This window comes from Eucyclogobius newberryi, unplaced genomic scaffold (assembly GCF_026437365.1).
Source record: "Eucyclogobius newberryi isolate DKJ021-1_F unplaced genomic scaffold, fEucNew1.0.hap1 SCAF_19, whole genome shotgun sequence".
In the NCBI taxonomy this organism is placed as follows: domain Eukaryota; kingdom Metazoa; phylum Chordata; class Actinopteri; order Gobiiformes; family Gobiidae; genus Eucyclogobius; species Eucyclogobius newberryi.
This window is the reverse complement of record NW_027315823.1, coordinates 28175845-28201484: the sequence shown is the minus strand read 5'-3', so window position 1 is coordinate 28201484 and position 25640 is coordinate 28175845. Positions and strand designations below refer to the sequence as shown.

The 25640-nt window shown below is 43.6% G+C and overlaps 3 protein-coding genes across 3 annotated transcripts in view; 2 read left to right on the top strand and 1 right to left on the bottom strand.

Moving 5' to 3' along the window:
* The first annotated feature begins 1489 nt into the window (after positions 1–1489).
* LOC140365954 (cyclin-dependent kinase 2) lies at positions 1490–8170 on the top strand. The gene is made up of 7 exons (XM_072452578.1): positions 1490–1758; positions 2556–2633; positions 3101–3221; positions 4047–4217; positions 4926–5027; positions 5108–5311; positions 6489–8170. Exons 1-7 carry the CDS (start codon positions 1643–1645, stop codon positions 6591–6593), a joined length of 897 nt encoding a protein of 298 aa, XP_072308679.1. The 5' UTR covers positions 1490–1642; the 3' UTR covers positions 6594–8170.
* A 503-nt stretch (positions 8171–8673) lies between these two features.
* olfml3b (olfactomedin-like 3b) lies at positions 8674–19031 on the bottom strand. The gene is made up of 3 exons (XM_072452577.1): positions 18858–19031; positions 10963–11248; positions 8674–10349 (listed from the first exon to the last, which is right to left on the bottom strand). The coding sequence occupies exons 1-3, from the start codon at positions 18957–18959 to the stop codon at positions 9568–9570; spliced, it is 1170 nt and encodes a 389-aa protein (XP_072308678.1). The 5' UTR covers positions 18960–19031; the 3' UTR covers positions 8674–9567.
* Positions 19032–23501: 4470 nt separating this feature from the next.
* Positions 23502–25640, top strand: part of avil (advillin) — a 77334-nt gene continuing 75195 nt past the window's right edge. The window contains exons 1-2 of the mRNA XM_072452576.1: positions 23502–23590; positions 23669–23743. Coding sequence (XP_072308677.1) covers positions 23531–23590; positions 23669–23743 — 135 coding nt within the window. The 5' untranslated portion in view covers positions 23502–23530. The remainder of the gene's footprint in view (positions 23591–23668; positions 23744–25640) is intronic.

The window sequence follows — 25640 nt, the reverse complement described above, 5'->3', positions numbered from 1 at the left end:
AGTGCAGTTACAGACAGTAACACTCCAAAAGCAAAGACAGACTTTTTGCCTTCTGAGAGAACTCCTCACTCCAAAAACCGTTGAACAGAACAGCAGGTGACATTTAGTATTCAAGAAATTGTACATCTTGATGTTCTTTAAAACAATCAGTGATAAAACAAATGTGAAAAACATGCCCCTAACAAGGGCCCAAACTCACAACACTAAAGTCCACAGACTCATGCTCTGCTGTCTAAGGCTAGTCAGCCCTTGAGAATAAAGAGCTATTTTAGAATTAGACTGATCTTTATTGAAAGTAAAAGTCAGTCTTACCTTTAGCAGACACCTTCCTCAGTGAGCTGTTTGTCCTGTAGTTTCTCTGCTTTAGCTTTGTAGATGAATAAAACCTGAGCCACTGCTTCACCGACAACCACAATGAATTCATGGTTTGAACGATCATGTGCTGTTGTTGTCTATTCTACGTTAGATAAATTTTGTTTTTCAGCACATGTTCTGAATGTCTCTTTTTTCTAGTCGATCTGCTCTTATTTATGCCCTTCACTTTTTGCAAAACCTCAGTTAAATGATAGAAAAGGCCAAATTGGTCAGATTGCGTGACGTGCTGCAAACACCGCGCACTTTCTACGCTCCCGCCCACTTTCTACATGCAGCCAATCATACATCAGTTCAACAAAAACAACCAATGAAACGGGTAAAGAGAATTGAAGCCACTGTTGGAATCGAACCTTTGTCACCTGCGATCCAACCCAACGCTCTACCTGTTGCGCTATCCACTTAAAACAGTCATGACGCATTTTTAAAAAATTAAAAGAGCTTTTGGACAGAGCCCAAAGCCAGGGCCTGGCTCCGCCCATGCACTCAAGTACGGCGCAGACACACAACAAAAAATAAATCAAGAAATTTTACTGTAACAACTTATGCTCTGTAAATAAACACGAATATTGGAAAAGAAGAGGAAGTGTCATGAAAGTATAAAATAAATATCTAAAACTATATCAAACGTAAGGTGGAAATCTCTTACTTGATTTGACGTTGACGTCGTTTACGTACAACGTCACTCCACGTTTCCGGTGAGGTGCGCTTCATTCTCAGCCTTTCTCATTCAGTAACGTTGTACAATTTCCCACCGTGTTTTTCTTCAGTCTCTCCCGTTTAACTCACACGCAGCCACGCTTTTCAGCCAAAACATCCCCGTAAACATCACAGAACGGTGTCCAATGACAACAAAAGCGATGAAATGTGAGGAAAAACGGACATAAAAACGCGTCTCCGCCCGGCTCCAGCGCACCGCCCCGGTCACACGATCAAACGACTCTGTGGCAACGCGGGAAAGAGCGGCGTTTGTGCTCGGCTGCAGAAACGAGCGTCCACCGCGCTAACACACGTCCCGGGAAAAAAACAACAACACAAAACAAACGGTTTCTGCCCGTGTTTTCGCCTCAAACCTCGCCGACCGAAGAGCCCTCAACCACGGACTCGTCTCTCCGTCTTTACCGGGTGGAAATGTCGCGTACACGTTGAGTTTCGTGCCCCGGTTTCCCCGAGTTCTGCCGTAGTTAGCTTTGTCCCGCACAAAGAACCAGAGCGAGAAGAAGCTAAACACGGAACAACAACAACAACGGCGAAACTTTACTCTGAACAAATGGATACGTTTCAGAAAGTGGAAAAGATCGGCGAGGGAACGTACGGAGTGGTTTATAAAGCAAAGAATAAAGTCACCGGAGAAACTGTCGCACTGAAGAAAATCAGGCTCGATACGTGAGTTACGTCTTTTCATTTAGGAATATAAATAAAATCACGTTTTGTATTCAACATAAAGCAAATGAAATGTCACTGTTTAAACGTTTGTTGTTATTCATTGTCTTTTATGAGTTTATTGTTTGAAATTGACGTTGCACAGACGTTCATTCGCACAATAGATGCTTTGTTTTGGTCAAAAGTTCCGATTACCACGTAGATTTGTATTTAATTACGATTAATCGGAATAAACCCTTACATAATATTAACTATTAAAATAATGGTAATTGTGTTTTGACGACCTTATTTGTTATCTGGACTTTACAGACTCTAAAATAGTTGCCAAAAAGACGTTTTTATATCGCAAACGGTGACATTATTCAATCAAAATGTCACTCAATAAGATAATTAACGCTTTTCCGCAGCAATTCACTTATCATGTAAATATTCTCTATGCAGAAGCCTTTAATTACCTGATTTGAACCTGTATTTAGTTGATAATGTATTTAAAATGCACTGTACAATAGAAATAATCGTTTGTAAACCTCTAAATGTATTATTTTTCATTGTTATTATCACTAGTTATTGGGTTTAATGCTGTTCAGTCCCTACATTTTGATCTTCGTGGTGTAGTCCCGGGTTTAAAATCGATTTATTCATTTGCACGCGGATCTGTTTGTATTTATTAGTTATTTACCCGTAAATGTCACTTGCATGATTCACATTAAAGTTAAATAAAAACACATTAAAGAGTATAGTCCATGCAAAAATGTTATAATGTTTTGTAGTAATAACACTTCATCCTGTGCGTCTCTCAGGGAAACGGAAGGTGTCCCCAGCACCGCGATCAGAGAAATCTCTCTCCTCAAAGAGCTCAGCCACCCCAACATCGTCAAGTAAGTCTATTAAATGTTATTCTGATGCTAAATGTGTCCGTTTAAATCAAAGAGAGGAAGTGCCTTTATGTAGTGGGAGATTTAGAGACTTTCTGAACATTCTGAATATGCAGCTGAGCCAGTATTATTGTAGTAGTATTCTTATTACTACTACTACTACTACTACTATTATTATTACTATTATACATTTCTATTTCATCTGAGCTATGTATTGTTTCTTTACGCTTGTGTTCTTAACAAAGGTTGAATGAATATGATTAGAAAGTGGTACATCAGCGGGACACTTAATATTAAATGTAGTCCAGACAGAGATGGTTTTGTGCAAAAGAAGCTGAAGTTTGCGCTGCAGAAACCTGGAGGTGTCGAGGAAAACCAAAGAGCAGATTGGAGAAAAGAGGATGTATTCACGTGATGTCGTGTATTCATGTTTCACAGCCGCTCCATGTTCAATCTCGCGTGTGTTTCAGGCTCCGAGATGTGATCCACACGGAGAACAAGCTGTACCTGGTGTTTGAGTTTCTTCACCAGGATCTGAAGAAGTTCATGGACTCGTCTTCCGTCACCGGGATCCCACTGCCTCTGGTCAAGGTCAGTGACTCTGTGGGTTCAGTTTGTCTGTTACAACTGCTAGAGTGCTCAACCAAAGTAGTTTAAAAGCGGCAAGAGCGCTGTGACATGCGTGTCTTTACCGTCTGTGGTTCTCTGTGACTTTACCGTCTGTGGTTCTCTGTGACTTTACCGTCTGTGGTTCTCTGTGACTTTACCGTCTGTGGTTCTCTGTGACTTTACCGTCTGTGGTTCTCTGTGACTTTACCGTCTGTGGTTCTCTGTGGTTCTCTGTGACTTTACCGTCTGTGGTTCTCTGTGACTTTACCGTCTGTGGTTCTCTGTGACTTTACCGTCTGTGGTTCTCTGTGACTTTACCGTCTGTGGTTCTCTGTGGTTCTCTGTGACTTTACCCTCTGTGGTTCTCTGTGACTTTACCCTCTGTGGTTCTCTGTGACTTTACCCTCTGTGGTTCTCTGACTTTACCGTCTGTGGTTCTCGGTGGTTCTCTGTGACTTTACCGTCTGTGGTTCTCTGTGACTTTACCGTCTGTGGTTCTCTGTGACTTTACCGTCTGTGGTTCTCTGTGACTTTACCGTCTGTGGTTCTCTGACTTTACCGTCTGTGGTTCTCGGTGGTTCTCTGTGACTTTACCGTCTGTGGTTCTCTGTGACTTTACCGTCTGTGGTTCTCTGTGACTTTACCGTCTGTGGTTCTCTGTGACTTTACCGTCTGTGGTTCTCTGTGACTTCACCCTCTGTGGTTCTCTGTGGTTCTCTGTGACTTTACCCTCTGTGGTTCTCTGTGACTTTACCGTCTGTGGTTCTCTGTGACTTTACCCTCTGTGGTTTGTCTGTGGTTGTGCAGAGTTACCTGTTCCAGCTGCTCCAGGGCCTGGCGTTCTGTCACTCTCACCGAGTCCTGCACCGCGACCTGAAGCCTCAGAACCTGCTCATCAACGCTCAGGGGGAGATCAAACTGGCAGACTTCGGTCTGGCCCGGGCCTTCGGGGTTCCAGTGCGCACGTACACACACGAGGTGAAGGAACATGAAGCCGTTTGTCTTGGAAATGGTGACAAATACAGCCTTTACTTTGACTTATTGACGTCGTAATCATGGCTCAAACTAATACTTAATTGTTCTGGCCGTCAAAGTTCTCCACAATTCTCGTTTCTCACTTACAATACTTTGACTAGACATTTTTTAGGGAAAATCTGTGATGTTGGGTGTGATTGTTAAAAATGTGCTCATCATACAGCAAGTTCAAACATGTCAATGCCCTTCAACGTATGTATTAGAGCAGCAACTCATGATGACTATTATTTCTACTAAACATTGAGACTTTTAAAACACATTTTAAACCAAATAAAAGTGGATATGTGGTAGCTATTCATAAATATTCTGTATCTCGAAACCTTCAAAGTTTTATTGATGAAAATCCAAAATTGTTCATCCATTCTGTTGTAATAATGCAACAGTCTTTGTTATAAATCGTCCTTTAACATGTGTTTTGGAGTTTTTACTGTTCAGTTAACGATTACAACTATTACGATTGTTTTAATAGTTTAATAGACTAGTCACGGTTATCCTGGACCTCATAAGCCCCATTCACACATGCACATCTTTAGCTGGGAATTTACCTGCATTTTGCCAGAGCAGGGACATGTGTGAATGAAGTCAGAACACACACGTTTCAATATTTATTTACAACATTCTGTCTATTATTGCTGTCTCACTCCTCCTCAGGTGGTGACTCTGTGGTACCGGGCACCTGAAATCCTCCTCGGCTGCAAATATTACTCCACCGCCGTCGACATCTGGAGCCTGGGCTGCATATTCGCGGAAATGGTAAACGTCACTGTATTTTATCCTTAATAACTCACATTATTACACGCGCGCGATCCAAGCTGACCTTTGCCCGGCCTCAGATCACCAGAAGAGCCTTGTTTCCGGGCGACTCGGAGATCGATCAGTTGTTCAGGATCTTCAGGACTTTGGGGACGCCGGACGAGACGGTTTGGCCAGGTGTGACCTCGATGCCCGACTACAAACCCTCATTTCCCAAATGGGCGCGACAGGAACTGGCAAAAGTGGTTCCTCTGCTGGACGAGGATGGAAGAGAACTGGTCGGAGTGAGTTCATTAACATGTAACAACCAGTACAGTGCATAACAACAGCTTTATCCGCCTGTACAGTGCATAACAACAGCTTTATCTGCCTGTACAGTGCATAACAACAGCTTTATCCGCCTGTACAGTGCACAACAACAGCTTTATCTGCCTGTACAGTGCATAACAACAGCTTTATCCGCCTGTACAGTGCATAACAACAGCTTTATCCGCCTGTACAGTGCACAACAACAGCTTTATCTGCCTGTACAGTGCATAACAGCTTTATCCGCCTGTACAGTGCATAACAACAGCTTTATCTACCTGTACAGTGCACAACAACAGCTTTATCTGCCTGTACAGTGCACAACAACAGCTTTATCTGCCTGTACAGTGCACAACAACAGCTTTATCTGCCTGTACAGTGCACAACAAGAGCTTTATCTGCCTGTACAGTGCATAACAACAGCTTTATCCGCCTGTACAGTGCATAACAACAGCTTTATCTACCTGTACAGTGCACAACAACAGCTTTATCCGCCTGTACAGTGCATAACAACAGCTTTATCTACCTGTACAGTGCACAACAACAGCTTTATCTGCCTGTACAGTGCACAACAACAGCTTTATCTGCCTGTACAGTGCACAACAACAGCTTTATCTGCCTGTACAGTGCACAACAACAGCTTTATCTGCCTGTACAGTGCACAACAACAGCTTTATCTGCCTGTACAGTGCACAACAACAGCTTTATCTGCCTGTACAGTGCACAACAACAGCTTTATCTGCCTATACAGTGCACAACAACAGCTTTACCTGCCTGTACAGTGCACAACAAGAGCTTTATCTGCCTGTACAGTGCATAACAACAAACTTTATCTGCCTGTACAGTGCACAACAACAGCTTTACCTGCCTGTACAGTGCACAACAACAGCTTTACCTGCCTGTACAGTGCACAACAACAGCTTTACCTGCCTGTACAGTGCACAACAACAGCTTTACCTGCCTGTACAGTGCACAACAACAGCTTTACCTGCCTGAATTTTAGGGATATTTTTCTTTGTGTGTTTGGAGATCAAATTGAAACGTTTGTACTGCGCAGAGCAGAAGAAGAGCGCTCAGAGCTCCTTCGTGTTTGTAAAAGACTTGACCTGTGTCGCGATCACTAACGACCCTGACCCAAATCTGTTCGTGCTTCAGGAGATGTTGACGTACGACCCCAACAAGAGGATATCTGCCAAGAACGCGCTGGTGCACCGCTTTTTCCGAGACGTGACGATGCCCGTGCCTCACCTCAGACTCTGAACCCCGAAAACCAGAGCTTTAACCCCAACGTTTGAGCAACACGGACCAGTTCACGACCACCAGAGCCTCAGACCGGACCAAACCTACGGACTCCAGCGGTCGCCTTCTGGTGGAATCCGACCAAATGTTTTTGCCAGTTTTGATAACGTTTCTCACTATATTTCCTGCTAAATGCCGTCTTTGATATTGGCTGAATGGAACAGTGGACGTACGGTAAATCTGAATTAGTTTAGAGTTGTTAGTGTTGTTTAGTCGAGGTTCAGGGATAGTGCAAATATCAGAAGCCACAGGGACGTTTCAAACCCTAAAAAAGGGGATGAAAGTAGAATTTATATATTTTATTGTGAAGTTGCCACTCTTTTTGTGACGTGCAGGTCTGAAAACGAACACTGAAAAAACTGTATTTCGATCCTTTTGGCGCCGTTTTAATTTAAAAACGTGTACATGTAGACTAACCCAAGGCAAAACGGTGCATGTACGAGCGTCTGCCGCCTGTTTGTCGCCATGGAGATGTTATTCCTCTGCATGGAATGTTCCGCAATACTGCATTAAACGCATCTAGTTTGCATTTATTCAATTACAGCTGTATTCAAGGCTAAAAATACCTTATAATACACATATGATAAATACACTTTGACCAGTGCCATGTTCAATACCAGTCAAAAGTTTGGACACACTTTTTCATTTCATGTTTTTTCTTCATTTTAATGTAATTTACATTTTCCACTGAAGGCATCAAAACTGTGAATGAAAACTTGTGGAATTATGTCTTCAAGGTGTGAAATGTTTTTGGATTTCACGTTTTTAATGTCTTCAGTCTCTAAAATGTAGAGCGTTCTAAACGTGACTGAGAAGGGTCGTCCAAACGTTTCGCTATGTTTCTGGGTTTAATGTCACACTGGAACATTCCAGGCAAAGCATTGACATCTCCATGGTGACGAGCAGGTGGTGCAGTTACACAGTACATCTTTAACCAGCTAAACCCTAAAACCTTTAACCATCAGGTCTTGACCATTCGTTCTACTTCACATTTCTCTGGCAGTTTATGAAGTCTCAAAGTGTTAAATGAATGACCGTTTGCCTTACCGACTCTTACCGGGCTAAATCCAAGTCTTCTTTGTGAAGTTAAAACCTGGACCATCACATGTTCACGAGACTTTTTAAATATTAGGAGCAAAGTGGCCACCCACAGACTGCAGACTTTGAAAGAGTGTGCAATTTCTCTGTAAAATGATAGACAAATATGATCATTTAGAGACGTTTCCAAGATGGAGGATCCACAAGTTCGGTGTTGTCGGATCTTTTCACGCTTTAAATAAACTAAACTTATACATTTCTGAAAGCGGCGCCTTTCTCCGGTCGTTGCGGTGACGCCTCGGCTGTTTTCCTGGCAGCGTTTTGTGCCGTTGCCTCATTTTTCCAGTTTCCGTTCGTACATATTTGTGACACTCAGACGTTCCTGGCGTGATTTTACTGGAGCTGAAGTCGTTTAAAACTTCTCACTCGTTACATTTTAACAGTTTTATACATGTTATTTACAGTTTTGAAAAGAATAAATTTGTTTAAATAACTGAAAATGTGTGGTGTGTTTTTCTGATACAAACGTGATGCTCCTGCCACAAGGGATCAGCGAAGTTACAATAATTTGAGTGATTCTTTTATGATTTCTCAGTTCGCAGCGCATCATTTTATTCCAATCACAGCCAAGTGCTCGAACCTGCAGAATTCATTTAACCACTGCACATTCTGGTAACAAAGGCTTAACCATAAACTATAACGCAAACCTAACAAGTCATCTACTTTAAAGATTATTCACGTTTGTGTTCGGTTTATTTTTGTACTTACTTTCCTAAAACGTGGTACTTTAAAAAAGAACCAGAGAGATGAAAAATGGCACTGAACAGATATGGTCATATTTGGGGATATAAAAAGAAGGAAACGGACAAAAATGACAGAAAAAGCGCAGTAAATGTGTCTTAACTTAAGTAAATATTTGTGCAATACTCACACACTTCAGACTCAGAAGAAACACTTGAGATTCACAATCGAATATTTATTTTCTGACCAATAAAGCGCAAACGACAAGTGAAGGAGAATGTGGCTGATTTTACACTTTTTAATAAATGCAGTTCTAAATATTGACTGTGATCCAGGGTTTGTGCGCAACAGTTCTTATTTCACGTTTGTAGATCAGCCGTGATGGGTTTTGTGTGGACATCTATCTGCTTTCTTCTAAAACTACTGTTCAATTTGCTTGTGTAAACTTTGTAAACCTTCATTTGTACAGATGAGCTCGACCTTGAGCAGCATCTGTGGCGCCCTCTACAGGCGCTCACAGACGACAGCTTGAGAATCACTTCTTTATTTAATGTATAAAGTGTCCGGCTGCAGTCGACACGCCACATCTCCACCTATAACCAAAGATCTGTGTGGGTTTTTTCACGACCGACGCAGATTGTTAGAGAAACTAAAGGTCGATATGTTTTCATAATTTTCCCTAAATATTATAACTTGACTTTACGAACTCTGGCTTTGAGTGCGATGTAGTCATGATTTGTGCAGTTCCCTCTTCAGACTGTTCAATTCATGGAAATATAATAAGATCTTATATTAGTTTAAATAAAGCTTTACGTGTGTTCTTTAGGTTTGTAAACTAAATAACGGCCTCTGCTGAAAATGTAAGGCCGATGCTGCTACTCTAAAAAGTGCTACCCATCTATCTATCAATGTCTGTCTCTAAACCAAACCCCAACACAACCGCAGCTATTGTAAATCAACAATCTAAAGTTCTCTTGATGAATTGTTATTATTGCTCTGGATGTGACACAGTGGAGCTCCACCCGGCGGCTGCAGCTGGACTTGTTGATAACGTGATCATCTCCAACAGAATCCTCATATTCAGTGTTTCATGTTTCATTTACTTGAATGTGTAATTTCCACGGAACCATGACAACCGAATAGCTCCACGGTCATTTCATATCTCGAGCTTCTTCTTCATGTCCAGTTTGTACAGGATCTGGTATCCGTCGTCCCACGCGTACAGCAGCGCCTCCTGCGGGTTGTACTTGATACTGGCGTGCGCTCCGTAGCGTTTGGGGAAGTAGACGAGCGGCGCCTCGTCGCTGCTCACGAGGCCGTTGACGTCGAACACGCACTGCACCCTGGACCGGCCCGGCTGCTGCGTGTTGTAAACCACGTACAGCGTGCCGCAAATCACGAACCCCGCCTCGGCGTTCTCCCGTGGGCAGTTCGTGTCCCACATCTGCTCTATGTCTAGCGATTGCACGTCCATCTTTGCCAGCGAAATGTAGCGGTCGCTTTGTCTCGTCGCGTAGATCGCCCAAAGACCCTCCTCGTCCACCGCCAAGTCGATGAGCGTTTCCGAATTCAGAGTATACACGGGGACGTAGTCTTGAAACGGCAGGATAGCGCTGTCTGTCGTCGTGGCGTTGCTCAAATCGAACTTGACAATCTTATCCTCGGCCTCGCTGACGTAGTAGGCGACGTTCTTGTAGACGACCTGGCCGGTTCCCTTGAACGCCGCGGGCAGCTTGAGTCTACTGGACAAAGCTAAGCCGGCAGAACGGGTAAAGTCCTGCACCGAAGCGAACTCGTAAACGGTGTCTCGGTCGGTGCTGTTGAAGATGTAGAGTTTACCAGAGTTTAGCCCCGAGTCTTTGGTCCAGACGCCTCGGGGGCCGCCCACGCGCTTCAGGATCTTCATGGCCTTGATGCTGGAGATCATGTCACTGCAGTCTGAGAAGAGCGGAGAAACATCGGGATTTCAATACAGAGAAATGGAGATTATACATAAACTGATGAATTCAGATAAATAAACAAAGAGTTTTTGGTCTAATTTTCTTCTTTCTTTCTTGTCTCGCTCACATTTACGTTCGGGTTTCAAGTCATTTCTCAGTTGTTGCTTTTTTAGTCCAGAAATAGCTGGTTCGCTAACTGTAGGGGGAGAAAAAGGACACTTTCCCTCCGCCCACATCGTTAATCTCCTCACAATATAGAGTCAGAAACAGCTTTGTGACAGGTAATCGGCTCAATTGTGTATTATTTCTGCAGCGTACCCGTTGTATATCTGGTTATCTGCATTTTAAATTGTTTGTATTTGTGATTTTTAAAGATTGCACACACTTTTCAACAAGCCAGGGGTATAGTAATTTGACAAAACAGGCACATTCCTCTCTGCAGTCAACTAAACTTAATATCAAGCACAGTTGTAGTACTTTACATTTGTTACTAGACTTCAGCGGCTCTTTAATGTTTTAGACAAGTTTTGAGCTGTTTCAGGGGCAGATTTCATGCACCACTGACCCTCAAAAATGCCCCGACCGCCCCTGCTTCTGCGTCCATGTCCCACCTGAGAGCTGGAAGTACTTGCTCTTCTGTTTCTCCTGCACCAAAGACACTTGCTGCTCGATGAGTTTGTCGTCCACGTCGACACAGGGCTGCGGTCCGGTCTGCGTCTCCAGGTAGTCCAGCTCCCGCTCCACTCGGTCCACCCTGGTCCCCACAGTGTCCAGGTTGATTCTCAGCGCCTCCTTCTCTTTGTCCAGGGACTCCAGCTGAGACACCATCTGCACCTTCAGCTCGCGCAGCTCCGAGGCATAGCGCGCCGTCTGCTCCTGCCACAGGGAGATGCGATCCTGACAGAGGACGGAGGACAGAGGACAGAGCACCTGGCTTTAACACGAGAAAACTGAGCAAGACCAGAGAGTGTAGACAACAGAAAAAACACAAGACATCATCAAAAAAGTCACACAAACTCCAAATCAAACGTCCCAGTTGTTCCAAGTTGGTCAAATTTGTCCAATTTCAAATGAAGTCCAAGTGTGATCTTCTCCATGTTCCGTATGTCGGTTATAATGTTGGTCCAGTCCTTGATCGTCGGTCCAGTCTCTGATTGTCGTCCAGCCCCTGATCGTCGGTCCTGATCGTCGGTCCAGTCCCTGATCTTCGGTCCAGTCCCTGATCTTCGGTCCAGTCCCTGATCGTCGGTCCAGTCCCTGATCGTCGGTCCAGTCCCTGATCTTCGGTCCAGTCCCTGATCGTCGGTCCAGTCCCTGATCGTCGGTCCAGTCCCTGATCGTCGGTCCAGTCCCTGATCGTCGGTCCAGTCCTTGATCTTCGGTCCAGTCCCTGATCGTCGGTCCAGTCCCTGATCGCAGGTCCAGCCCCTGATTGACTGAGGCCCTCTGCGTTGCATGTGGTGTTGTTGTTGTTGTTGTTGTTGTTGTTGTTGTTTAGCTGTAGATATGACTGAAATGTTTTCCCATTGTGTGAAGCACTTTGAATTGCCTTGTGTACGCACTGTGCTCTACAAATAAACTTACATTGCCTTATTTACAGTTAAAATATCATTACACCATTTAAAATACATAGATACACCCTCATTAAATAGACTTTTTAAAAACATGAACGCAGTTTGCAGAATTTGTAATATGTTTCAATGAAAATAATAATGAATAATTATTTGACCGCGCAAGCTGTAGTTGCGTGAAATGAGGAGAGAGTATAGACATTCGGCAATGGTTTTACTGAGAAAACCGCGCTCATCGAACCAAATCCGTTCCTGCCGGGAAACTGTAATGAGCCGTTTGTGCGAGACGGTAAATCCCCCCCAAACAACCAGGGCCCAGACGTGGTGAGACCGCCCAGATTAAACCCTTTAATAACGACAAGAGTCTGCTCCAAACATGAACCTTTAAGGGTGCAGTCATCTACAACAACGGCAGCAAAATATCCCGTAACGTTTCTCCATTTCCTTCTACAAACAAAGGCCAGGATGAAGGGCTCAAGCAGCAGGCGACAGCGATGGAAATAAACTGCCCTGAGCTTTTAAAAAATGGCATCAGACGCCATTTCATTCCATTTAAATGAAAGCTCAGGTTTGAGATTTTAATCACATTATACCATTTTGACCTTAATTAGTTTGCATCTCTCCCTGTGTCTGGATGCAGAGGACAAAAAAGGCCAATCTTCGAATTTTATCAGTGTTCAATCAGTTTTATGTGATTTTGAGCTTTCAGTTCAAAGATTAATTGTGTTTCTTCCCATTTTCTGTTCCCAAAAAACATGAAAAAGTAGTTTCAGTGCAGCGCTCACTGGTGGACTTCCCTGTGGTTATATGTGGTTTTATCCACCTGTCACTCACTCAGAGCAGGACAAAATTACCAATAGGATGATATTTTTGATCAAGGACCTGGATTTAACAGAGACAAACTGAACCACGCTGACGGTATTAAAAAAAAAAACAGCAGATCATCACAGGGAACAAATCGTGATGTATATTCATGCTGATAATGATATTCTAATTCTTGTTGCGTCATTGAACTCAGTGTTAAGTAATGAGCCTTTTCTTAAGCACTGAAAGCAAATTTAGAACGTACCAGGACAATCCTTTGGCAGAGAAATCCAAAAGTATTTTCAAAGTATCACGTTCTACCTCACTGTATTTGCTCTGTATCTGTGAGTGGAACTTCAAAGCTGCGTCTCAGTGGGAGCCTCAGACTCTCACCTTCTTCTGAGCAGGAAAAACTGTTACGATCCGAGAAGAAAGAGCCATTCAGAGGAGACCAGAGCTCAACACAGCAGAGGCCGCACTGCACCAGGGTCTAACACTGCACCAGGGTCTAATACTGCACCAGGGTCTAATACAGGGTCTAATACTGCACCAGGGTCTAATACTGCACCAGGGTCTAATACTGCACCAGGGTCTAATACTGCACCAGGGTCTAACACTGCACCAGGGTCTAATACTGCACCAGGGTCTAACACTGCACCAGGGTCTAACACTGCACCAGGGTCTAATACTGCACCAGGGTCTAATACAGGGTCTAATACTGCACCAGGGTCTAATACTGCACCAGGGTCTAACACTGCACCAGGGTCTAATACTGCACCAGGGTCTAACACTGCACCAGGGTCTAACACTGCACCAGGGTCTAATACTGCACCAGGGTCTAATACTGCACCAGGGTCTAACACTGCACCAGGGTCTAATACAGCACCAGGGTCTAACACTGCACCAGGGTCTAATACTGCACCAGGGTCTAACACTGCACCAGGGTCTAATACTGCACCAGGGTCTAATACTGCACCAGGGTCTAACACTGCACCAGGGTCTAACACTCCACCAGGGTCTAATACTGCATCAGGGTCTAACACTGCACCAGGGTCTAACACTGCACCGGGGTCTAATACTGCACCGGGGTCTAACACTGCACCAGGGTCTAACACTGCACCAGGGTCTAATACTGCACCAGGGTCTAATACTGCACCAGGGTCTAACACTGCACCAGGGTCTAACACTGCACCAGGGTCTAATACTGCACCAGGGTTTGGTTCTGGTCTAGCCCTGGTTTAGTCCTGGTCTAGCCCTGGTTTAGACCTGGTTTAGTCCTGGTTTAGCCCTGGTTTAGACCTGGTTTAGCCCTGGTTTAGCCCTGGTTTAGTCCTGGTTTAGACCTGGTTTAGTCCTGGTCTAGCCCTGGTTTAGTCCTGGTTCAGTCCTGGTTTAGTCCTGGTTTAGCCCTGGTTTAGCCCTGGTTTAGACCTGGTTTAGCCCTGGTTTAGTCCTGGTCTAGCCCTGGTCTAGCCCTGGTCTAGCCCTGGTTTAGTCCTGGTCTAGCCCTGGTTTAGACCTGGTTTAGTCCTGGTTTAGTCCTGGTTTAGACCTGGTTTAGTCCTGGTCTAGCCCTGGTTTAGTCCTGGTTTAGTCCTGGTTTAGACCTGGTTTAGCCCTGGTTTAGTCCTGGTCTAGCCCTGGTCTAGCCCTGGTCTAGCCCTGGTTTAGTCCTGGTCCAGCCCTGGTTTAGACCTGGTTTATTCCTGGTTTAGTCCTGGTTTAGACCTGGTTTAGTCCTGGTCTAGCCCTGGTTTAGTCCTGGTTCAGTTCTGGTTTAGTCCTGGTTTAGACCTGGTTTAGACCTGGTTTAGTCCTGGTTTAGTCCTGGTCTAGCCCTGGTTTAGTCCTGGTTCAGTTCTGGTTTAGTCCTGGTTTAGACCTGGTTTAGTCCTGGTTTAGTCCTGGTCTAGCCCTGGTCTAGCCCTGGTCTAGCCCTGGTCTAGCCCTGGTTTAGTCCTGGTTTAGTCCTGGTTTAGTCCTGGTTTAGACCTGGTTTAAGCACTACTTAAAGTGGGCGATACATCATGTTGAGATAATATTGTGAATGTTGTTTTGAACATTGAGTACATCCTCTTCTATAGAGTAAAACTAAAAAATGACACAAAAAGAGCTGAATAAAAATGAGAAAAGTTTGGTTTATGTGGTGATATTTCTGTGACTAATATGTTTCAACACTTAGGCTCTAGTGCCACTGTGTTCAGAACGACAGCAGTTTTAATTTAATACAAACTGACATTTTTATCAAGCTGATTTTGGAGTTTTGGGGTCAGAATATTTCAAATTTGGCTGCAAGATGATAATTGTAACGTATTCACTCAGATTTATTGACTTGTTTTTATTATGTCGGTGTAATCGGTGTGATGTATGTCGGTGTAATCGGTGTGACGTATGTCGGTGTAATCGGTGTGATGTATGTTGTGTAATCGGTGTGACGTATGTCGGTGTAATCGGTGTGATGTACGTCGTGTAATCGGTGTGATGTATGTCGGTGTAATCGGTGTGATGTATGTCGGTGTAATCGGTGTGATGTATGTCGGTGTAATCGGTGTGATGTATGTCGGTGTAATCGGTGTGATGTACGTCGTTTAATCGGTGTGATGTATGTCGTGTAATCGGTGTGATGTACGTCGTGTAATCTGTGTGATGTATGTCGGTGTAATCGGTGTGATGTATGTCGGTGTAATCGGTGTGATGTATGTCGGTGTAATCGGTGTGATGTATGTCGGTGTAATCGGTGTGATGTATGTCGGTGTAATCGGTGTGATGTATGTCGGTGTAATCGGTGTGATGTATGTCGGTGTAATCGGTGTGATGTATGTTGTGTAATCGGTGTGACGTATGTCGGTGTAATCGGTGTGATGTACGTCGGTGTAATCGGTGTGATGTATGTCGGTGTAATCGGTGTGATGTATGTTGTGTAATCGGTGTGATGTATGTCGGTGTAATGGGTGTGATGTATGTCGGTGTAATCGGTGTGATGTATGTCGGTGTAATGGGTGTGATGTATGTCGGTGTAATGGGTGTGATGTATGTCGGTGTAATCGGTGTGATGTATGTCGTGTAATCGGTGTGATGTATGTTGGTGTAATGGGTGTGATGTATGTCGGTGTAATGGGTGTGATGTATGTCGGTGTAATCGGTGTGATGTATGTCGGTGTAATGGGTGTGATGTATGTCGGTGTAATGGGTGTGATGTATGTCGGTGTAATCGGTGTGATGTATGTCGGTGTAATCGGTGTGATGTATGTCGGTGTAATCGGTGTGATGTATGTCGGTGTAATCGGTGTGATGTATGTCGGTGTAATCGGTGTGATGTATGTCGGTGTAATCGGTGTGATGTATGTCGGTGTAATCGGTGTGATGTATGTCGGTGTAATCGGTGTGATGTACGTCGTTTAATCGGTGTGATGTATGTCGTGTAATCGGTGTGATGTACGTCGTGTAATCTGTGTGATGTATGTCGGTGTAATCGGTGTGATGTATGTCGGTGTAATCGGTGTGATGTATGTCGGTGTAATCGGTGTGATGTATGTCGGTGTAATCGGTGTGATGTATGTTGTGTAATCGGTGTGATGTATGTTGTGTAATCGGTGTGATGTATGTCGGTGTAATGGGTGTGATGTATGTCGGTGTAATCGGTGTGATGTATGTCGGTGTAATGGGTGTGATGTATGTCGGTGTAATGGGTGTGATGTACGTCGGTGTAATCGGTGTGATGTATGTCGGTGTAATCGGTGTGATGTATGTTGTGTAATCGGTGTGATGTATGTCGGTGTAATGGGTGTGATGTATGTCGGTGTAATCGGTGTGATGTATGTCGGTGTAATGGGTGTGATGTATGTCGGTGTAATGGGTGTGATGTATGTCGGTGTAATCGGTGTGATGTATGTTGTGTAATCGGTGTGATGTATGTCGGTGTAATCGGTGTGATGTATGTCGGTGTAATGGGTGTGATGTATGTCGGTGTAATCGGTGTGATGTATGTCGTGTAATCGGTGTGATGTATGTTGGTGTAATGGGTGTGATGTATGTCGGTGTAATCGGTGTGATGTATGTCGGTGTAATCGGTGTGATGTATGTCGGTGTAATGGGTGTGATGTATGTCGGTGTAATCGGTGTGATGTATGTCGGTGTAATCGGTGTGATGTATGTCGGTGTAATGGGTGTGATGTATGTCGGTGTAATCGGTGTGATGTATGTCGGTGTAATGGGTGTGATGTATGTCGGTGTAATCGGTGTGATGTATGTCGGTGTAATCGGTGTGATGTATGTCGGTGTAATCGGTGTGATGTATGTCGGTGTAATGGGTGTGATGTATGTCGGTGTAATCGGTGTGATGTATGTCGGTGTAATCGGTGTGATGTATGTCGGTGTAATGGGTGTGATGTATGTCGGTGTAATCGGTGTGATGTATTCTATTGTATCACCTGGACTCTGTTTTTAGGATAAGATGAAAGGTTTCGACTCTCATCCAAGAGTCATTCTCAGTCTGCGAATCAGGAACAGGAACTCTGAGTAGGACGTCCTGATGAAGGATGTTATTGGTTATTTTTTTATTTAATTTAGTACAGTGTTTTTGTTAAGACATATTTAATCCTCTTCCTCCTCTCCCTCATTTTTTTCCTCCTTCTCCTCTTCCCCCTCCTCCTGCTCTTCCTTTTCCTCCTTCCCCTCCTCCTGCTCTTCCTTCTCCTTTTCCTCCTTCCTCCTTCCCCTCCTGCTCTTCCTCCTCCTTTTCCTCCTTCCTCCTTCCCCTCCTGCTCTTCCTCCTCCTTTCCTCCTTCCTCCTTCCCCTCCTCCTCTTCTTCCTCCTGCTCTTCCTTCTCTTCCTCCTCCTCCTGCTCTTCCTCCTCCTTTTCCTCCTTCCTCCTTCCCTTCCTACTCTTCTTCCTCCTGCTCATCCTTCTCTTCCTCCTCCTCCTCTTCTTCCCCCTCCTCCTCCACCTGCTCTTCCCCCTTCTCCTCCTCCTGCTCTTCCCCCTCCTCTTCCCCCTCCTCCTCCTCCTGCTCTTTCTCCTCTTCTTCCTTCCTCCTCTTCTTCCTCCTCCTGCTCTTTCTCCTCTTCTTCCTCCTCCTGCTCTTCCTCCTCTTCTTCCTCCTCCTCCTCTTCCCCCTCCTCCTCCTCCTGCTCTTTCTCCTCTTCTTCCTCCTCCTGCTCTTTCTCCTCTTCTTCCTCCTCCTGCTCTTTCTCCTTTTCTTCCTCCTCCTGCTCCTCCTCGTTCTCCCCCCTCTCCTCCTCTAATCTCATACTTTTCCTTGGAGTTCAGAACTGCTCAGAGTTGGCAGTGTCTTCCACAAAGAGCCGTGAACTTCAGAAGCAGCTTGTTCTTTCTGCTTTTACCCACGTTCAGTTTCCTCTAAACTGGCGGTCAGGCAAACCTGGGTAAACTCTTGTAGCCACAGCTGTCCTGGAGCTGTCTGATATAAATGTGGCAGCAAATCTGTGCCAACAACAGCCTCTAAAACAATTAGAAAATCTAAACACACTGCATTTGTATTAACAACTCAACTTTTCAGTCACAGTCAAAAATAACACCTGTTCCAAAATACTGCTCATTTAAAACCCTTAAATAAATGTATTTCTTTCAAATTGACCATAAAAAGTACAAATCTCAACTTCCTCTTTTTACCAATGGCAAATCCCACACGATCATCACTGGACGTTTATGAGACGGTTTTACAGCGGCGGCACTTTCCAGCAGATTCCCTCTGATTCTGCACATCTGGGTTTGATTGTTCCTGCCCTGTGTCTGAAGTCCTGGGACCAAAGCCCGACCCGGACCAAACCAGGACCAATCCAAGAGCAAACCAGGACCAAACCAGGACCAATCCAAGACCAAACCAGGACCAATCCAAGACCAAACCAAGACCAATCCAAGACCAAACCAGGACCAAACCAGAATCAAACCAGGACCAAACCAGGACCAAATCAGGACCAAACCAGGACCAAACCAAGACCAAACCAGGACCAAACCAAGATCAAACCAGGACCAAACCAGGACCAAACCAGGACCAAACCAGGACCAAACCAAGACCAAATCAAGACCAAACCAGGACCAAACAGAGACCGAACCAGGACCAAACCAAGGACCAAACCAGGTCTTGAGGAGTCTTTCGGTGCGTCTTACCTCTATAGCCAGCAGCCTTTTCTCCAGGTAGTCAATGAGAGCCTGGTGTTGAGCGTTGGCGACGCAGGCCAGAGCCAGCAGCAGCAGCAGTGAGGGTCTCATTTTGGGACGTCCCACGCGCAGAGCTGTGGAGAGATCACACACGGAGGGGTTTTAGCGGAGGCGGCAGATCCGGAGGTGGGCTGGAATTCGAGCAGCGGAGTTTGGGAGGAGCCACAGCCGCTGCAGATGGAGGTCTGGAGAAGCCATTTCCTCTGGAGTTTACCTGCTCCGTCGGCGATGACAGCACACACAGGCGGGACACATTACAGAGGCCCACTGAAGGTTCTGAGTTTGTTTTTCTGTAAGTTTGAAACGGACGAGACACAAAACTGACATGTTGTCACATCATTTATGAATTACTGGGGAGAAATATCCAAATCTCACAGTACCTTATTATTACAAACTGCATTTCTCAATACTGTATTTACTGTGATATTTTTAAGAGGTGAACAGAATTGTGAATCCAATCCTCTTTATTTATATTGCACATTTCATAAACAGAAAGGTAAAGACACAGAAACAAATACAAAACTTTAAAAACTAGTAAAAAGGACAACTGTGTCAAATGAATATGTATGTTTTTCCTGTCTTGATACAAATTATTATGGTCATAAATAAAAATAATTTAGATTTAAAAGTACTAAATAACAGTGATGTTTCCATGTTGTCTGAACTGAAAAGGGGCAAAGGATGTCAGTTTCTGCAAATTAAATTATTACAATTATTAAAAAAAAGTTCTGCCCAGCGCAAATGGAAAGCTTCATATTCAGTGCAGTTTGCAGATTGTCTTTCCCTAATCTCCAAATTTGATGCCCAGACAGAAACATAATTGAGGTTTAGTTGGTAGAGTTTGGGCACGAGCCGAAGGAAACTCTCCCAAAACAGGGAATGCAGGGGTCAATCTAAACACTGAGTGAATGTTTAGGAAAATACAAGTTAAATAGTTCTTGAATCTGAAGGTGAACCTGGGAGGAAGTTTATGCCCTCTGACCAGATTCACAAATCCAGTTAAAAAACTGCTTTGCTGCTACAAAAAGGTCTCTGAAAATAATTCACAACATATCTTGGGTTATAATTAGGGCGAGCCATAAATATATATGACTGTAAAGCTGCAACTGCGCCACGATCACACTTTGTGAACGCTGCTCCTTCTAATTCATACCTTGTGCGTCCTTGGTTTAATTTTAGCTCCTGGAGCGACACAACGTCTGTTAAACACAAGGGAGTGATTAACAGTGATAACTGCTGTTTTAGGACTTCTGTGCTTTCTGAAGGATAAGTCACAGATATAAATCAGCCTGTCACAACCTCACAACCTACTCCAGACCTTTGTCCCACACAACTGGAACGCAGATTCCCCATGTTTAGTCCTGGCTCTGGCACCAGCAGGAGGCCGGTCCATGTTTAGTCCTGACTCTGGCACCAGCAGGAGGCCGGTCCATGTTTAGTCCTGGCTCTGGCACCAGCAGGAGGCCGGTCCATGTTTAGTCCTGACTCTGGGCACCAGCAGGAGGCCGGTCCCTGAGGTCCTCAGAGTCCGAGATGGTTCATATGGCACTAACATATCCAAGATGTACTTTGGTGCTAGGCCATGGAGAGACTTGTACACAAGCAGAGCTGCTTTAAAGTCTCTTCTCTGAGCCACAGGAGCCAGTGCAGAGACCTGAGAACAGGACTAATGTGATCATACTTCCTGGTTCTAGTCAGGACCCGAGCAGCAGCGTTCTGGATGTACTGCAGCTGTTTTACAGCTCGTTTGGAGAGGCCAGTGAGCGGGACGTTACAGTAGTCTAATCTACTGGAGACAAACACATGGATAAGGTCTATCCAAGCCTGGTTTAGGCACTATGCTTTTGATTTTGGCAATGTTTTTCAGATGGAAAAAAGCTGATGTTATTGAATTGATGTAGCTGTTGAAACAGGTCTGAGTCCATTATTACTCCTAAATGTCTTACTTTGCTTACAGATTTTAGAGAGAGAGACTGGAGGCCAATGCTAACACTGTATTATTAACAACAGGTATTTTATTATTTATTTCATCAATCTGTATTCTGCAATAAATATCATAAACTTGTAGTAGAGTGTTCATCTGAAAGTTGAGACCGCTGTGCGAAACATAAAGCTACCAAACTCTATTGGACAAATGTATAAACATCCTAACATTATATGTAGTTATTTGTGTATGTATGTGTGTGTTGTTGCTGGCACTCTGGCCTCACAGCAGGCAGAAGGTTTCAGGTACAGCTGTGTCATCCTGGGTTTCCTCCAGACGCTCTGGTTTCCCTCATCCTAAAACATGCACAATCCAGTTAAGGTTAAGCAGAGCTGAGGATCTAGAGATGAGCTCTCGCCCCTGCTCCACACAGGTTTAACCCCTGTGGTGATGGGAGAAACCAGAGAACTCCATACAGAACCACCCAGACCCAAACCCAGAACCCTCTCACTGTGAGGTGAGAATTAAATGGCATGTTTCCCTTTAGCCTTTGCCTTGACTATTCTTCTTTGGGTTCACATCTTAAAACAATGCTGTGTTCTTCCTTATTTTCATTGGTCCTTCAGGGCCACCGTAGTTGTCCTGCAGACTTTGGGAACTTCCAGGAATCACTTTGTATGTTTCCACTAGAAATTACTTCTAGTACAAAGCTGAACAAAGCCAGACATTATTTCATAGGCAAAACTTGAATCAGACAAACATGTTTTGATTTGTTACCAGAGCTTTTGAGATGTGGCTCATGCTTCCTGTGGCTAATGTTTTTGAGATGTGGCTCATGCTTCCTGTGGCTAATGTTTTTGAGATGTGGCTCATGCTTCCTGTGGCTAATGTTTTTGAGATGTGGCTCATGGTTCCTGTGGCTAATGTTTTTGAGATGTGGCCCATGCTTCCTGTGGCTAATGTTTTTGAGATGTGGCTCATGCTTCCTGTGGCTAATGTTTTTGAGATGTGGCTCATGCTTCCTGTGGCTAATGTTTTTGAGATGTGGCTCATGCTTCCTGTGGCTAATGTTTTTGAGATGTGGCTCATGCTTCCTGTGGCTAATGTTTTTGAGATGTGGCCCATGCTTCCTGTGGCTAATGTTTTTGAGATGTGGCCCATGCTTCCTGTGGCTAATGTTTTTGAGATGTGGCTCATGCTTCCTGTGGCTAATGTTTTTGAGATGTGGCCCATGCTTCCTGTGGCTAATGTTTTTGAGATGTGGCCCATGCTTCCTGTGGCTAATGTTTTTGAGATGTGGCTCATGCTTCCTGTGGCTAATGTTTTTGAGATGTGGCCCATGCTTCCTGTGGCTAATGTTTTTGAGATGTGGCCCATGCTTCCTGTGGCTAATGTTTTTGAGATGTGGCCCATGCTTCCTGTGGCTAATGTTTTTGAGATGTGGCTCATGCTTCCTGTGGCTAATGTTTTTGAGATGTGGCTCATGCTTCCTGTGGCTAATGTTTTTGAGATGTGGCCCATGCTTCCTGTGGCTAATGTTTTTGAGATGTGGCTCATGCTTCCTGTGGCTAATGTTTTTGAGATGTGGCCCATGCTTCCTGTGGCTAATGTTTTTGAGATGTGGCCCATGCTTCCTGTGGCTAATGTTTTTGAGATGTGGCTCATGCTTCCTGTGGCTAATGTTTTTGAGATGTGGCTCATGCTTCCTGTGGCTAATGTTTTTGAGATGTGGCTAATGCTTTCGAGATGTGGCTCATGCTGCTCATGCGGCTCATGCTTCCTGTTCTCACGGTTTGATGAACAGCGGCTGATGGACTCTAGTTCCTCTTTCACATAGAGTTGCATTGTTTGAAGTTCTGGTTCCTGATCAGTGTAAAAGGCAGTGGGAAGATCAATGCTACTAATATCAGTTTAACAATATCTAATATCTGTTTTATCAGTTTGCATATTGCGTAGTCTGACTCTAAAGACAGAAAAACAGGATTATTGCTATTGTGTGTTGTGACATGTTGGGCTACTCATTTTAATAAGTGTTTTTCCAGTTTACCATTACCTTTATAATTTTACTTCCTTCTGAACTGTTACCTAGCAACCATGATGTACACTAAGCCAGAAAGTATTCATTTACAAACAAAAATATGAGTCTTTCACCAATACGTTTTCATTTTGAAGATCATTTTCCACTTTTCTTCACAAACCGACACTTGATTGGTGTAAAACTACCAGATGTTATCCCACAACATAAAGTCAAAATGTAAAAAACTTGTATATACATTTGACTGACAGTGTGTCGAACCCGATCAGATGACTTCACTGTCTAACTTTGTCCATATAAGGTGCAGAGGTGCAGAGGCTGTGGGCAGTGCTTGGAGATGCTGTGTTTGAACAGTCAATCCCTTTTGTTTCGCTCTATTTGCATGATTCCGTGTGCCGCTCTGGGATTGGACGAAAGCGCAGAGGCCGAGTGGAGTTCGCAAATATGCAAAAACACGCAAATCCTTCCCATGGAGACACGGGGGATGCGAAAGAAGAGCGGCCTGTCCTTAGAACAAAATCACCTTCAGTCAGGAGATCGGAGGAAGCGGCAGAGCAAATCAGAACAGAAAATCTAAGGTAAATTAGGAGTTTGAGTAAAATACATTGTGGGAACAGAAGTGGATATTTTTGTTATGTTTTTGCAGGAAAGTAAAGCAACACAATGGAGGCTACATTCAAAGCAGTGACGAAAAAGCCTGGAATCCTCATTTGGAGAATCGAGGTGAGCAATGTGTAATGGCAGAGAGAGAATGTATATTGTGCAATTTAGAAATAAGAGACTTTTTCCCCTGCAAACTAGAATATGGAGCTGGTGGTCATCCCGGAAAAGTCCCATGGAAACTTTTTTGAAGGAGACTGCTACATAGTTCTCTTGGTGAGTGTAAAACAGTTTTTTGTCTGAGTTTGGAACCACCTCCCAGCTTTCAAAAGTTTACAATTAATGAGGTTAATTAGTTTTGAATTGAGATATGCATCAAGTGTGAGCCACCGAGACACAATTCTGAATATTTGTTTGGTTAATAAAGAGAAGGAGGAATATATTTGGAGACACAAAGAAGTAATGTTCTGTTTTGAATGACTTTTTTGAAGACATTTAACCATTCAAATGTTACAATATCTGGATGAAATTGCTTATTTGCTCTGGCGAAGGTCTTCACTGAAACCCATAAATAATCTTGCTGTGATCTCCTGTGGCAAGAGAGCGATTTGTTGCGATAGTCTCTATGGAAATGTCTTGTTAAATTGAGTTTACACCTGGAGACCTGCCCTGGTTCTACCTGAAGCCTCACCGGCCCAGCACAGTGTGGAGGAGGGCTGGGCAATTACCCCCATTTTTATCGAGATTAAAATTCTAATGGTCAATGATCTACTTGGGCCAGGGGTGCCCAATACATCAATCACGATCGATCGGTCGATCGCAGAGGCAGTGAGGGTCGATGGCGCCGAAGCGTGCCGGAAAACGCTGGAAAGCACCAGAAAGTGTCGAAGCGCGCCGGAAAGCTCCCGGAAGCGCCGAAGCGTGCCGGAAAGCTCCGGAAAGCGCCAAACAGGAAAGCGCTGAAGTGCTGTGTAACGCAGAGAGAGGAAGTTCTGGTTAAGCTCAACCTTCTATCATTAGCGTAGTTGTGGCCAGTATATTTTATTTTCAAAATACTCAGCTGTATTAAATGGTCTAGTTAAATAGCAGATTTTCTCTCTCCTTTTTATATTGCACATAAACAATATTAGGCTATTAATGAAAGCCTACATTGTGTTTCTATAGCCTAATTATGGTTAAACAAAAATAAAAACCTGTTTAATACTGACAATAAAAATAATACTAAATTATACAATCATTTAGATCTATAGGTAGACCTTTGGGCTTTGTCAATATAATAAAAGTAGCTCGTGAGCCGAAAATGTGTGGGCCCCCCTGACTTGGGCCAATCCTCAAAAACAGAAATAAGATACTGTCGTACCCCCCCCCCCAAGGGCCAGTTTTTCCTGTTGATTACATTGTATTTTGCCAAGAAATATTCAACATATCAATGCACTGGTTTTTATCCTGATCATTTCTTGTGATAATAATGTATAATCTGAAACCCAGCAGTTTGTTTTCAATATGACAAAACAACATTAAAAATCATTATTGATAGGGAGGAAAATTATTGCTTATTTATTTTGCCATGTGTGGAGTAGGAAGGTAACATGGTTTTCCTGGTCATAAATGGCAAAGTAACATTCATCCAAATATGAAGACATTTTGGAGATATGCAAACATAGAATATAGACTATATTGTCTATCACAAAAACAATCACTCACTTTCGCTTGATTAATCAATCAATCAATCAATCAATCACTTCCGCTATGAGAAAACACTAGGCCAAGAGACTCTATGATCATCCAGAATCATAGACTGGAATAATTACTAATCTAAAATGAAATAATTAGTTAAAAAGTGTTTGAAATAAGTATTTGACTTATATTTTGACTACCGAGATATTAATTAAAATGAGAAAAAGACAAGCATTTTCTCACTTGAAATGAAAAAAAATACTACTACACTTGAAATAATGACGTACTTGTTCTATTGGCAAATCTTATTTTAAGAACATGAAAATACACTCAAATCAAATTAATTCAATCACTTTGTGACTTATTGTCTTGTTTAAGATTGTACATGTTTCCAGTGTATGGACTAATCTGAATGTTGTGTTTCTTTGTACCTGTCTTTTTTTAAATTATGGACCAATTTTGTGTCTTTTAATAAGTTAATAATAATTTAAAAACA